Source organism: Danio rerio, chromosome 21 (assembly GCF_052040795.2).
Source record: "Danio rerio strain M-AB ecotype USA chromosome 21, GRCz13ab, whole genome shotgun sequence".
NCBI classification, from domain to species: domain Eukaryota; kingdom Metazoa; phylum Chordata; class Actinopteri; order Cypriniformes; family Danionidae; genus Danio; species Danio rerio.
The window spans coordinates 17,600,407-17,617,026 of NC_141041.1; the positions used below are offsets into that span (position 1 = coordinate 17,600,407).

A 16,620-nucleotide genomic window follows, 5' to 3' on the forward strand; every position below is an offset into this window, starting at 1 on the left:
TTTAGGGTTTAATGTATTTTAAATACTAAACTTGAGAACATGTAAAGATGTTTATACTTACTTTTTAATTGTATGTTGGTTTATGTTAAAGGGGCGGGGCTTCACCTTTAAAAGGCAGCCCCAAACGGCAATTCGAGTCAGTTAACTTGACTAGTATTGGTTGTACATATATTGTTTGTTTGCTGTTTATTTATTCTTTCATTTTTGTTAGTTACGTTCCTGGGTTTTGGGTTATTTTGGTTCTCACTCTCGTACACTGTAAATAAACCATCACTTTACACGTTATATCAGCGAGTTGTGCCATCATTTTTTGAGGGTTTGCTCATTTTAAAATACTTTAAGAACCCACTATAAGCTTTCCTGGTTCGCAAACCTCACAAAAATACTACAAAATACTTCTGCAAGGGAGCATGAAGTTTCATCTTCAAAAGGCATGTTCAATCAATCTCTTAACCCATAAACTGACATAGTGAAGTAAACAATGTTGGACAGCAGCACCGATTCTCTGAGCAAGTTTAAGTCAGCTTGTCCACACCTCTGAAACCTCCACAAAAACACCTGAGTAGGTATTCAAAAACCTTTGTTTCTCTTTGAGCAAGAAGTTCGCTGGTATGTGTCCAGGCATTAAATAAATTTTGTACAAATTTCATACAGAAAGTCCTGTCTTGAAGATGATCTCTTTAATGTCAAGAAAAACATGTAATTAAGATAATGAGTTGGAACATAGTACTTTATCTCTTTATAGTGTTTCCATCCCCTTAGCGAAAACCAGTACAACATAATTAGGTGTTTTTGTTGTTTCAAAATTTCCATTCATAATCAAGGTATTGACGCCATTTTTCAATAAAAATCAATTTTCTGTTCTGATCTCAAGCCTAGGCAAATGATAATAAAGCACCAATCAGGGGCTGCATTTTTATGATGTCATCATGTAGACTTCTTACAAAGTATTTTAAAAATACACAAATACAAGACACTAAAATATTTTGATGAAAAATAGTTACCCTTTTTCATAAAGCCTTTCAAATATAAATTACAAAATAATATTTTGTATTTGAAATACATATTTGAAATACTTGTATCATAAATACTGCCCATCTCTGTTTACAAATCTAACTAGTTTAAACCGAATACTTATGTTTAAACAGAGTATTGTTGGTGAAAGAGGGGCTGGACTGAGTATTTCAGAATTTCTTGATTTCTGTGCATAACTATAGGGTTTAAAGAGAATTGTTTAAAAAGAACATATGAACATATGCAGAAAAGCATCTCTAAACACACAATATACATACAACTTGAAACAGATGAGCTACAACAGCAGAATAGCGCACTGCTGCCACTCCTATCAGCAAACAAAACAAACAACTGAGGCTATAATTCACAGCTCACCAAAAACTGGAATTGGGCTGCCTTTTCTGAGTCTTCTTTTCTGTTTTGCCAGTATCGGAATATGGCATAAAAAACCACGAAAACCACATGAAGCCACCCTGCCTTGTATCAGTGGTCCAGGTTGCTGCTCTAATGATGTGGGAAAGTTTTTGGCACAATTTAGTTCTCAGCCATTGCCTATTTGATTATTATTGCTGTTCACTTTATAACCACAGTGTACTGATATTGTTTGGCTACTTTCAGCAGGATAACAGCCCACGTAAAGTTCAAATAATCTTAAACAGGTTTTACTGTACACTGTAAAACCCAACAGTCAACTTCATCAAATCAAATGAATTTGGTTAACTCAAAATTTACTAAAAGTTTATTCTACGTATTTGAGTTTTGAACTCACTGTTGAAGGTAATTGTTTAATTAAATACCTCATTACTTCAATTTAAATGGATTACAGTACTCATACAGATTTAGTTTTTTAACTCTATTAATGGTTTGTTGCTATCGGTTTCCTCAAACGGTTTGAGTTGCCTTAACTTATTGGGTTTTACAGTACTCAGTTGGTTTGAGGTCTCTTCATTTATCGGGTTTTACTGTGCTCAAAATGCTTCTTTTACTCAAATGGATTAAGTTCACAGTACTCATTTAGATTAGTTTTTTTTACTTAAATAGTTTGTTACAATCGGTATTCTTAAATTGGTTTGAGTTACCTAACTTTTGGGTTTTACAGTGAAATAATCTCAAGCAATGTCCTAGCAACCCTCAAATATTGTAGAAACTACTGTACATAAAGTATGCTACCATTTCAACATTAAATGTTATATTTATGCCAAAAACTAAAGAGAGCTCTGAAGCCAATCCAGTGTTAGCATGTAGTGCCTAATAAAGTGGTTGGTGAGTGCATATTAAATAATATTTTCATCCCACCACCCTTGTGCCAGTGATTGCCTGCTATGTTTTGCGCATAAATAAAAACTCATAACATTCATGCGTTCTAGATGCCTCTGCAATATGCATACTTACAATGCTAACAACAACACGTACAGCTCTATGTAATACTCAATCTAATCAAATCAGAAATGACTTGATAATTTAATTGGTATTTGAAAGAGATTCTAACTGGATTATACAGATATTACATTAAATGTCATTCCGCATTACCCGAGACTTAATAAACATATCTCAGACAAGCGCTAACAGCCATGCGAAGACTTAATGAGAAAAAACAAATAACTAAAAACAGATTTCCATGAATGCTTACATGAAGCGGACGTATGAAGGACAGATTTATTTGAATACAGCATGCTAGCTGAGTTCACTTAACCAGTGCGTCGTCTCATTTACTCTGCTCTGCGAACATTATCAAAACCAACAAACAATACATTTATTGCTCCAATAGAACACACAAGTATGCTCTCTTGTGTCTGCCCAGCCTTAAGGACTGCTGGGAGTCACATTAAATTGTAGCCGCTACGCTAGCTGGTAAACGTTAATTGCGGATCAGTCAGCTAGCGCTCAATCAGCGCTGGCTGCTTCTGACAGCTCATGTCAAAGCTTTTCAGTGTGTTTAATCAAGCCTCTGAAACCGCCAGCCTTAGCCCTGATCTGTGCCTGAATCTCAGAAGGGAGAGAGAGCAAGCCATATTACCTTATCATCAAAATATTGAGGATAAAACACTAGGAGACCATGTCAATTAGGGTAATGGAGCCTGAACCGTGGCAATACTGGCCACACGGGGAGCGTTAGAATCATTAACTCATTATATGTGTTGACAAAAATAGATAATCGAACCCTTACCGGGCGTCTAAGTGATGGCCTCACGCAGACACAGGGCTGGAGAAATGATGAAACGCTGTATTTCTACAGTACGTCTCACTTGATGAATTATTGGGGATTTGAAAAACGAGGGCGCTGTGTCATAGGTCGTGGCGGGATGGTGATTTATAGGTGATGGTTTTTTGTAAACTGTTGGAGTGAAGGTCGGTGTAGGTGACTAAATGGATGGGCGGTGGCATTCTGCAGCATGTCAAACTTTCACACATTGTCATCAACACAAATCCAGACGTTTGAATGAAAGTTTTCTGAAACCTACACTCAGAAGGATGAGACAGAGCTTGTTTTATTTTCTTGTGTCTCCTTCATGGCTCTCATATTCCATTTACTGTTTGTGTTATTCCAAACGTCTGTGTTTGCACATTATAACACACTGGTAGTTTGTTTATGAATGGAGGGGGCTGTGTTTTAGCGATATCATTATCATCATTATGCAAGTAACTGGTGATGAGGCATTATGAGTAAACTAAAGATGAATTCTTTCAGTGTATTAGTTTAAAACCCAAATTTATTCAGAAAACATCCATGTAATATACTTTTGTTAAGAAATCAACTAAATGAATCCATGACTCATTCTCAAGTCTGTAACTGAATGAATCATTGCTTCTGAATAAAATTGGTAGTGAATTATTTACAGTAGTTACTCACTCATAATAAAGACATCAGTAAACTTTCTTTGAAGTCAAATATTTGGATTACTCATTTAAAGAAAGTCACTTGGTAATTTCAGCCGATTCGAATGTTATCACTTGATTGAATGGGCGTTTTTAGTGGTCATCACCCCATAGATACAGACTTTCTGCACCAACTGGTAGGTTCAGAAAGCTGTTATCCATCCACATGGTTATTCAGCTACTGTATAGATCACACAGCTGTGACCGGAAGTTAACAAATATTTTTTATTATTTATTCAAATTCCCATTTAATGTATTTTATTAATGTCTTCCCCTACCCCAACCCTAAACCCAACTCTCACAGTAATGTAAAAACAGATCTGGAGTCTTCTCTATTAGTACAGCGAATTAACAACAAGAATTATTTAGATTATTTATTAAATTTAGCATGAATTGTATTTTATTAATGTCGACCTCTACCCCAACCCTAAACCCAACTGTCAAAGTAAAGTACAAACAGATCTGGATCTGGAGTCTTCTCTATTAGTACAGCTGATTAACCATGTGGATGGATAATAAAGGTCTTCTGAGCCGACCAGTATGTGCAGAAGGGCCCTACTGGCCCATATCTATCAGCTGATAACCACTGATAATGCCCATTCAATCGAGCAATAACATTCAAAGCGGGTGGTCTTTTTCTAATTGAATTCAGTATTTTTTTTTTAAAAGAATCTGCTGTAAATTATTTAGTTACTTATCTTTAAAGATATTTTTTTACCCCATTTCTGAATATTTTTTTCAGCCCAAATCTGTTTATTGATGATCTATGGACAACAGTTCAAACTTAATAAAGGGTTAAAGCATTCAATAAGTGTTTTTGAATATTTCTATGACTTCACTTGTCATGTTGCAGAATCAATCTTATATAAAAATTATTGTTTTTTAGTGACTCATTTAGGTGTGTAATTCTTAAAAGTTACAAGGCCCATTGAAGCCTCTTGGGTAATGACATTAAGCTTAACTTCACTTTTATTTATAGATCATAATAAAACAACAATGGCTGGCATTTGTGCTGAACAACATTTTTTAAAAAGAAATTTAATTACTTACAATTATAAGACAAAAAAAATCTAAATCTAAATCTAATGTTGGCTCATACATAGTAAGCCTTCAATAACAGATGGGCTTTAAGCCTTGATTTAAAAAAGTGATTCTGTTGCAATTCTTCTAATGGGAACTGGAAGGGTATTCCACAATTTGGTATTGGCTACGGCAAAATCTTATAAACTTTTTTTTTTCCCTCAGACTTGATCAAGGCCAATACAAGTTTCTTATTCAATGACCTTACACTTAAAAAATAACCACAATGGAGTTTTTTAATAAGCTTTTGATTTTTGTTTAATATGTAGTTTTTTTAAATGTATGTCAGATACTTTACAATCAATCAAAATCTGTTAAATCAAATACTATTAGATTTAGTGAGTTTAAAAAACATTGTTATGATAAAAGTATAAATATATCTAGCTGTAAAAAAGATACAATTAGTTAAAAGCTGAGATTGGTTTACTTAATTTTCTGGGGCAAAATTGACACAACTCCATAAGAACACGATTTATGTAATAACATCACTAAATCTAATGCGTTTTCAATTAATAGGAGCATTTAAAACACATTTAATTGATTATTATTATTATTACATAAATTCGGTTCTTATTTATTTTAAATATGCTTAACTTACACAAATCAATCACATAATGTTTATAAGCTCAATTACGTTTCAAATATTTAATCTACATTGATGGAAATTTTAAATGCAGTGAAAATAAATATATCTTGTTTGTTATTCTTAAATATTTTTGTAAACATCTGGCTGGATTTCTCTAAATCAGGTCGGAACGACACAAAGGTACCAGTCCACCTAAAAATGAATATAGATGAAAAGTTAAATTGTAAACTCTAGTTTAAAATGGACTGACAACCATTGCAAACAAAGTAGAAGATTGGTAATATGATTGTATTTGCGAGTGTCAGTAAAAAGGCTAGCAGCTGCATTTTGGACTGTTTGTACTATTGTGTACAATACTGTAGCTTGAGAAACACACTCTAGAACACTCTTAAATGAATTTGTGCTTCTGATTTTTTTGCCAAAATCATGGTGAAATTAATTATATCTTTTTTAAATAAAATGTTTAACCATACACCATACAGTTTGGGTTTCCTCTGGGTGCTCTGGTTTCCCACAGTCCTAAGACATGTGCTAAAGGTGAATTGGATTAAATTGGCCATCGTGTATGAGTGAATGCAAGAGTTTAAGAGTGTTTCCCAGTATTGGGTTGCAGCTGCAAGGGCATCCTCTGCGTAAAACATATGCTGGAATAGTTGTCGGTTCATTCTGCTGTGGCGACATCTGATAAATAATCTAAAGAAAAATGAAAGGACATTAAATAATAAACAAAACAAAAATATGTTTCCATACCAAAGACAATGACCATAGCTGTGGCACTACGTCTCCTAGCAACAATGTTGCTGGCCAGACAGGTGTAGTTTCCAGAGTCTGAAAGCCTTGCTTCATTGATGATCAAGTTGTGGTCGGCTCGAGTGTCAATATTGATGTCTTCAAGAGAATGCACCAGCTCTTCATTCTTCAGCCACTCCACCTGAAAAGAGAGGCAGATTTGACAGGTTAAAACCAGTGTTCCTGAGTATATCCAGGCGCTTTAATGAAAGTTTACTGTCAATCCAACCACCCCAGAAGAACATAGCAAGAAAAACACAGATTCTCCACTTTTAGAACAATCTACAATTTTCACAAGGAGGCTGTAGAGAATGCCTTTTTTCCCCCCAACCTTTTCTTGAACTTCACAAAACAGCATGAGACCCTTCCTGACAGCCTATCTAAAGCAAACATCGCCCTCACATCAGCTCAGCCAATTAAATGCACATTGTCAAATAAGACACAAGCGGTATCAATGCAACAGCAAGTGATTCACCTCTGTCTCTGACTCAAAAAGAAACAAAAAAATATATATGATTTTTGTTTCTTGTTTAAAGTACTTGTTTAAAATAAGCTAAAACAACATAATTATTGTATATATTTGGACTATTCATTTGTTTTATGTTTAGTCTAAAAAATGCTGGGTTCCACACAATTTCTTTATGTTGTCCCAACACAAATCAATTAAGTTAACTTATTCAGTTTTACAAATTTAAGTGGATTAAACATAAATCATTTAAGCTGCCCCCCCCCCAACTTTAAGAATTGTGTTGTTTCAACTATTTTAAATAAGTAGTTTAAACAAGCAGCAATCAAATGATTTTTTGAGTGTACTTAGATTAGTAAAATGCATGTATTTAAATGAAAGATATGAATTAAAGTAATCATTCACCCAAAAAGAAAACTTTTGTCATTAAGTGGAAAAAAAAACTACATTATCCAATGACATATTTTTAGTTATAATAATATTTGTAAATATTTTACAATATCTTTGATAAAGCAAATGATCCAAAACCTTGGTGAGCATAATACTTTTCTGTTTAACTTTGATAAAATCTTGCTGACAAACTTTTGAACAGTAGTGTAAATCAACCTGCTCAGATATTTAGTCCAAGTCAGATTTTAATGCATATCTAGTTGGAATCTGATTGTATTTATCAAGTGGTAATGATCAAAACAACAACAACAACAACCAACATTTATTTACACTTTAAATAATTATGATCAATTAGCCCTGACAGCATATATTTTTAGGTCATTGTAACTTGTTCTAACTTGTCATGTTCTCACTTAATTTTATAAGTTATGCAAGCTGTTTTAAACGGTCACAAAACACCAAAAGACATTTTTTTGAGCTGTTGATAGTCATATATGTGTCCCACACTGCTATAAACACTATTAGGACACATATATTTCACAAAAAAGTGAAAATTGGTTGTTTTAACGTTATTTAGAGCAAATTAGTTCTTCCGTTTTTAAAGTTACGTCATGGCGTTAAGATTCTTGCATGTATTCCAGTGTATAGACTGGATGTCTGTACCGGAGAGTACATTATGACGTCTCAGAGTGTGCAGCATTAATTCATGAGAAAGACTTGGTTCAAACCAATTAGCATGCTCTATTGTGAATGACGTGCAACTTCATTATTATGCATGATACTGTAGCTTCGAAGACTGTTTTTACCTGTTACATTGTTCAGATGGCAGAGATGCCTTGGTGTGTTGCCAAAACAAGTGGAAGAACAAGAATTGTTTGGAGACACGGATCGTCAGTGTTGTGTTTATAAATGTGCTGCAATGAAAGCTTTGTTTTCATTTCCTGCTATGAGAGCGCAGCTGGACTTACGTGTGGACTACAGTGCGTGCAGCAAATATACATTTGTGTGGAACATTTTTTACCCGAGAGCTTTTCGAATCAGGAAATGGTGAAATCCCGATTTGCTGCTCGTCTCCTTTTAAAAATGACGCGGTTCCAGTTGATGTTGAAGAAAACCTTTTATGCCAAACCTTTTCTCTTTCCCTCCCCCGACACTGTCACCTAAACAGAGCTGAACACACCCACTTTCCTGAGTTTTTCCAAACTAGAGGTGTGAAAACACCCCGCTGAAACAGGGGGGTTTCGTGGCCCTTTAAGTCAATTCAACATAATATAAGTTCAATGGTGTTATGCTGGCAATTTTCCTGCAGTTTGTTGCAATCGCCAGTGAGGTTTTTTATATTGGAGATTACTGCTGAACAAACTGCAACTCCCAGAAGCCCCTGCGCTCATCAACTCCAGCAACAGTTGACAATAAAGTTGTGTTTATCTGTCAAGTTAACATTACGACACATTTTCCTACTCTTGTCTTTCCGTTGCCGACCTTCACTTTGCTTTGTTTGTTTGTTTTGTTTTGGTCTGTTTATGTTGTTAGTCTCCTGGATCGACCACTCGCCTGGTTATTGACCTTTCTTCTGGATTTGCCAGCATGTTATTGTTTGCTCCTGATTGTGATCATTGCCTGCCTGACCATTCTCTTAATAATAACTCCTGCATTTGGATCGGCACTTCGTTGTCAGCATCTCCCTTGTGACAAACTGACTAATTAGGTTAATTTGATTCATTCGATGGAACCCTTCATTGTAACAGTGTTCTTCCAATACAGTTTGATTTTCTTTCTTCTGTTGAAAAAAATAAGATGCTTTGAAATAGCTGAAAACCTGTAACCATTGACTTAACATAGTATTTGTTTTTTTCCCTATGGATATCAATGTTTACGGCCTTCCAACATTATTTAGTATATCTTCTTTTTCATGTTTATAAGAAAACAAATATTCAAACTGGTTTTAAACAAGTGAAAGGTGAATAAAAAGCATTCACAGTGGTAAATGTGCATCCTCTGTATAGTCATGTTCAAACTTGTCACCTTGATCGGGACACAGGTCGCAGCTCATCCAAAGAAATCCTGCCAGTTTGAGGTGACTGCAAGGTCAAGCTAAGCCTAGCGTTATTTATTCAGCTCTGATGTTTGACGGTCTGATTCATTAGGATTTACAAACGCAGCAATAGCGTGACGACGCACCCTCCTCGCATGGCTGGTCGTGTAAATTGCAATCGTTTGGCAACAGCCACCAGTTCTAAGTTGGTCCAGAGGGGCGGCAGTCGTCAGGTCACGGGGACACGAGTTGATTTATGTCACTGTGCGTTTGCAGATTAAAAACACAGCACACCCCTTGGGAATCTCTGTTTGTGTGTAAAGTTTTTGCCCTCTGCGCTTGAACAGCAAACATACACATGGGGTGAGTAAAATTGCTCAACTCCCTCTCTGAGGCCTTAAAGAATAATGAAGGGTGGAAAATCAATATATCAGCCATCAGATTGTCATGTGTGAGAGATTTCTCCGTCTCTTTCTCATCTTCGCGATGGCCGGAGAGAACTCTTTCATCATATGCTTTTAATTTCACTCTTTTCTCCGTTCCAGGCCAGAGCTCCCAGAATGGCGGTGAGTGCATCTGTCCTCTCTTTCTTTCTCTGCCCTCCGTTCTGTGTTTATGGTCAAACCTCAAGAGCTAATCCAGTCCTGTTAGGTCTATTACTCTATAATACTTATTTAATCAAGCTAAAAAACTATCAGTAATGAAAGTCTTTCCAAGAAAGAGATGAGTGTTAGGCAATATTTTTATCCTCAGCAACTGCTGCAAAAAAATTAGAAAAAATATTATCTTGTAAAACATTTTTACTGTTTGAAACAACTCTTGTCTATATTAATAATATTAATCCTAAGATTACAATGCTGCATTTTTAGCAGTCATTACTCTAAACTTCAGGAGAAAGTGATCATGTGACACCCCCCCATCAAAAAAAAAAAAAAGTTCTATATTTATGGAATACTATATGCATTCCCAGAGTTTTTTGATAAATACCTTTTTTTGTTTTACAAATTTAAGTAGACTGAATTAAACTTAAGTGGATATACAGTATACACTCACCAGCCACTTTATTAGGTACACCTGTCCAACTGCTTGTAATCAACCAATCGCATGGCAAAAACTCAATGCATTACGGCATGCAGACCTGGTCAAGACGATCTGCTGCAGTTCAAACTGAGCATCAGAATGGGGAAGAAAGGTGATTTAAGTGACTTTGAATGTAACATGGTTGCTGGTGCTACACGGGCTGCTCTGAGTAGTTCATAAACTGCTGATCAACTGGGATCTCTAGGGTTTACAGAGAATGGTCCAAAAAAGAAAGAATATCCAGTGAGCGGCAGTTCTGTGGGCACAAATGCCTTGTTGACGCCAGAGGTCAGAGGAGAATAGCCAGACTGGTTTCAGCTGATAGAAAGGCAACAGTACCTCAAATAACCACTCGTTACAACCGAGGTATGCTGAAAAGCATCTCTGAACACACAACACGTCAAACCTTAAGGCGGATGGGCTACAGCAGCAGAAGACCACACTGGGTGCCACTTCTGTCAGCTAAGAACAGGAAACAGGCTACAATTTACACAGGCTCACCAAAATTGGACAATAGAAGATTGGAGAAACATTGCCTGGTCTGATGAGTTTTGATTTCTGCTGCCACAAGTCAATTTGAATTTGTCATGAACAACATGAAAGCATGTATCCAGCCTGCATTGTTTCAACGGTTCAGGCTGGTGGTGGTGGGTTTAATGGTGTGGGGGATATTTTCTTGGCACATTTTGGGTCCATTAGTTCCATTTGAGCATTATGTCAATGCTATAGCCTACCTGAGTATTATTGCTAACCATGTCTATCTCTTTATGACCAAAGTGCACCCATCTTCAGATTGCTACTTCCAACATCCTGCCATTAAGGCAGTTCTGAAGGCAAAAGGGGGTCCAACCAGGTACTAGTAAGGTGTACCTAATATAGTGGCTGGTGAGTGTATATCTATCTCCCACTATGTCTTCTCCTCCTTGACTGACCATCTAAAGATCGTAACAACATAGTAAAAATGCTGGGTTCCACACAATTAATTTATGTTGTTCCAACACAAATTGGTTAAATTAACCTAATTGTTTTTACAAATTTAAGTGGACTAAACATAAAACAATTAAGTTGTCCTCGCAAAAATATTTACGGAGTGCACAAATATCACAGAACTATCCTCAACATGCATGAAATGTTAACTACAGTCTCAAAAGTAAAAACTTACACACTTAAAAATAGCTCATACTTTATTACCCTCAATTTTGTACTAATGAATATTTTATGTTTTGGTAAATATTTAAATGGATAACTGCTAATTCCCTTTTTCAAAAGCTAATATAAAAAAACTTGGATTTGGTTCAATTAAATCCCCTGCGTCAACACATTTATAAATTTAACATACTATAAAACTGATAAAATTTAGTTAATACATGAAGATATACTAAACCAGTACTCTACTACATATGTTATACTACCAGAAGGAGCAATGATAGACCCCATTTACTGGGTCACATGCCCCAGTAAATGTCTGCAGTGCCTCAGTAAAAGCTTTGAGTTACTATTTTCTTTTTTACGTCAGTGGTAATCCTAGAATAAAGATGTTAGTCTTTATGCACTTAATTAATGCTTGTAAAAGCATTGCAGTTTTAAACAGATGTATACATGTCTTCATAAGTATTTAACTGATCATTAGGAAAAAGTCCAAAATACCAAAAATACCAAAGGCTCAAATCAAAGTGGAAAGAAAGAAAGGTGATAAGAGTTATTGGTTCTTTTTCTCCAGTGCAGCTTTATGTCTAGCAACACCCCTGATTACCAACACTTTCGAAAGTACATGCAAGTACACACCTTGTAAAACAATACAACTAAAATATATAAAATCACACCAACAATAATAAAACAAACTGTTTTTCATTATACCCCTTTAAATAGAAAACTAGTCAGAGATCAAAACAATGACTTTGTTTTTGAAGAGACTCAAATAAAGACCAAGGTGAGAATTATTTACAGTCTGCAGATGGCACTGCATGATTTGTTCCCTTTGTTTACTAACCTGACAAGTGTTGAGTTAGTGAATGAAAAGATTACACTGTGTGCTTAATTATCAAGTCTATTATAAGCTATCAGGGGGAGATCATCAGTGTACAAGAGAATAATTATGAGCAACAAAAGATGTGATAATAAATCTACTACACTGGTATAAGCAACGATATTAACTTATAAACCTGGGAAACTCCTTCACAGCATGCATTTAACCCTGCGTTACCACATCAAATGCACCCAGAAAAGGCCTACATTTTACCTTCACTCATCCTCCATTTCTTACATGTTATCTAAACTCTTTCATTTTCTTTCTAATTATTTCCCTATCTGGGAACTAATCTAAAGCCTTTTCCTCTATCAATGCTTCCATCTCTTTTTTAAGAGTCTGTTGGGGGAAGTTCTCTCTTTTTCTGTGCGCGTGTCTGTGTTTTGTATTCAAATCGCAGGCTGTTTCTGGGTCTGTTTTGAGCCTCTGGGGGGGAAGCGTTTGGGTTGGCGGGCGATGGAGAGATGAGCTGAACACTGAGGGACATATTCAAATGGGTGTGCTTAGCCTAAGGCCAGGGAACAGAGGAAACAAATTTGCTTAATTAGCACATTTGTTCCAATTAAAACACAGTGAACACGGACCACCGCAACACCACACCCACCAGTTTGGACCCTCAAAGGGCAATGCTGCTAACCTCTGCTGCCACACTAACTAAATGGTTTTTGAACCCTTTTTTTGCTGGCTCAGAGTACTAATATGTTGATTATACAAGTCACATGTAGAAATCTGATGGCAATATATGAAAATACATGGTAAAATTTTTAAATAATAGTCCATTAGTTAATGTATTTACTAACATTAAGTATGAATAATCTTGTACAACATTTATTAATCATAGTTCAACATTTACTAATGCATTATTAAAATCCAAAGTTGTATCTGGTAACAGTTACTGAACTGTGAGTAATCTAGAACAAACAAGAACTAACGTAATTTAACTTTAATACTACTACCATTAACGAAGATGAATAAATACAGTAATAAATGTATTACTAATTGTTTGTTCATGTTAGTAAATAAATTAACTAACAATAACTTATGGACCATTAACTAAAAGTGTTACTAAATACATATATTTAACAAAAGTTTTTGGATTTACTATTTTTTAGAGCTTGGATTCCCCAAAATTATATATATATATATATATATATATATATATATATATATATATATATATATATATATATATATATATATATATATATATATATATATATATATGATTATATTTCAATATGAATTGAAAAAACTAAATTGGAAAGGCAGCTGCTGCGTAAAACATATGCTGGATGAATTGGTGGTTCATTCCGCTGTGGCGACCACTGATAAATAAAGGGAGTAAGCCAAAAAGAAAATGAATGAATGAATAGGAAATACTTTGAAAATGTCATTGCTCTTGTAAACATAACATGAGAACTATTTAAAAAAGATTAAAAAAAAAAAAACGTACAGGATAATTTCGCATTAAACTCAACACATATTAAAAATATTGCAATAATGTCCAATAACATAAACAATTTTTCAGTCATTAGAATTGCAGACATATACATATGGTGTATGTTCAAATAAACCAATAATATACACGTATATTTCATATATTTCCAAGGACATGACATCTTTACATGGTCCGTCAGGTGTTGAGATGCTTTGGAAATGTTAAAGATATAATTTAAGATGAGATCACACCCATCATGGAGGTTAATAGCTTGAGATGTTTATAGAAACTCTTCGAGCTGAACGCTGGTCTAAGAATGCCATCCTACAAGTTTAATTAGCCCATTCAATCATATATGGGGGTGCTTCTTCATATATAAGCACATTTAACCTTGTGTACTTATAGAAAATAAACTCTCATGAAGCATCTCATGATCTCTCTTTCTCTCTCATTAGTTTAACTTGTCTAAAAACGTCCAACAGTGGATATGCATGAATTACTGGAAAACTGTCACTGTTTTCTGAATGCCATGGACATTTTTATAATGGCAGTTCCAGTACATGATGCATTGGTTTAATAGTGTTTGGTGGTGGAAAAAGCAGCAGTGGAAAATGATTTGGAATAAATCAGCCTAATAAAATGAGCTAATTTCATAGCTAGCATACACAGACGTAAATAAGTGATAATATTTCTGCTTAAAGGGATATTCTAGTTTGTTGTTAATTAGTTCACCCTCTAGCCATCCAAGATATATGTGACTTTTTTCTTCCGTAAAACATTATTTTTAGCTGTTTTTTTTTTTTTTTTTTAACTGTGGTTCTTGATGATTCATAACATGCAAGTCAATGGCTACTGTTTGGCAAGGTTACAGATTAAAGCTAATAATGTTGTAAATAATGATCAGTCTCTTGCCAGACCATTTTTGCTTCATAAGACCTCAGTGTATAGCCAGGAGCAACGAGTAATCATTTTTATTCGCTTATATATGTTTTTGACTCTTAAAGTTGACTTATGAATCATCAACATGCACTATTCCAGCTAAAAAACTTTGTTAATGCTCTCCTGAAGGAAAAAAAAAAAAAACATCTACAATATGGATGGCTTGATGCCTAATAAACTAAAAGCAAATTTTCCTTTTTGGGTCTGGCCACAGCCATATCACCCTGCAGCCCAAGAACGGTTACTCACTGAAGCTAAGCAGGGCTGAGCCTGGTCAGTGCCTGGATAGGAGACCACATGGGAAAACTAGGATGCTGTTGTGTTAGTGAGGCCAGCAGGGGGTGCTTAAACTGTGGTCTGCGTGAGTCCTAATGCCCCAGTATAGTGAAGGGGACACTACTGTCAGTAAGCACCATCTTTTGGATAAGACGTTAAACTGTTACACTCTCTGTGGTCATTACAAATCCCATGGCATTTCTCGTAAAGAGTAGGGGTGTAACCCTAGTGTACAGGCCAAATTCTCTCTCTTGGCCCTTACCCATCATGACCTCCCAAGCATCCCCATCCACCGAAATGGCTCTATCATTGTTTCTCCACTCCCCCTATAGCTGGTGTGTGGTGAGCACACAGGCGCTGCTGTCCTGTGGCTGGTGTCACATCATCCAAGTGGATGATGCACACTAGTGGTGGTGGTGAGAGACCTCTCCTAATCATTTTGAAGCACTTTGGGTGTATGGACATACACGATAAATGCGATATATAAATACACATTACTTACTAACTGAATGTAAATGAAAATCTAAGTAACAGATGAATATGATGTAAAATGGCAAACTTAGATAAGAATGGCATAATTACAGTTGTAGTTATATTACACTGGGTTTATGCAACATAATTGCATTTTGATTTCCACTTATGGATATGAATTCTGTCATGAACAATCTCAGGATTTAGTACAGTATTATAATGATTATGTATATGGTAATGTTGTTGTATTTGGTCTTGGCAGTATAGATCTGCTATGCTGCTGCTGCGTTGATTATTATGGTCGAGCAAGTATTGAGACCTGCTACTGCCAGTATGTACAGAGACATGGAATCTGAGAATATTACCCGGTACTGCTGCAGACATGATATATGTAACCCCAGTAGCAGATCTATACACAAGTGAAGCTGGGGTGGAGGAGGGTTTTCGAAAACATGCTGCAACTTGACATTGTGAAATGACGCTAAGCATTTAAACTGATGGAGTGCAAGCTCATTGGCTGCAGAGGAGACAGCAATGAATTTCCATGTAGTTAATGACGCAGGAGCAGATTTGGTCACCTATCAACCTGCACGTGCAAAAGAATTCATTTGGATAATCATATGGATTTGAATTCTGTCATGAACACTCGGGATTTAGTATGGTAATGTTTATGTGAACGGCAATGTTGATGTATTTGGTCTTGGCGGAATAGATCTGCTATGCTGCTGCTGCTGCTTTGATTATTATGGCAGAGCAAGCACCGAGATCTACTACTGACATGTGTGTGTGTGTGTGTGTGTATGTGTGTGTGTGTGTGTGTGTGTGTAAAACAGATTCCTTGCAAGTATATTGATTTAACAATATTTTTCTCTTGTTTAGTTACTATCAACTTAAAAATGTTTTGTGTTCACAAATATGAATATAAAAGGAGTCTGTAAGATGACAGTGGTTTCACCTCTTCTCCACCTTGGGGTTGACTTAAAAGTGGTATAGTTCAAGCACCCATATCTGTTGCACTACTGTTTGAGCAGTCTTTTTCTCTTTTTCCCGAACTGAAGAGGTATGCTATACCTGCTCCACATTGTTACAGAGAACTTAGTACTGGTCCTAAATAATACACACACACACACACACAGTTACATATTTAAGTTTG

General features: G+C 35.7%; 1 protein-coding gene across 2 annotated transcripts in view; it reads right to left on the reverse strand.

Moving 5' to 3' along the window:
- Nucleotides 1-16,620, reverse strand: part of unc5da (unc-5 netrin receptor Da) — a 357,597-nt gene that overhangs the window by 70,490 nt on the left and 270,487 nt on the right. For both annotated transcript variants that reach the window (XM_087300128.1, NM_001328349.2), the window contains 1 exon segment: nt 6,308-6,488. In XM_087300128.1, coding sequence (XP_087156254.1) covers nt 6,308-6,488 — 181 coding nt within the window.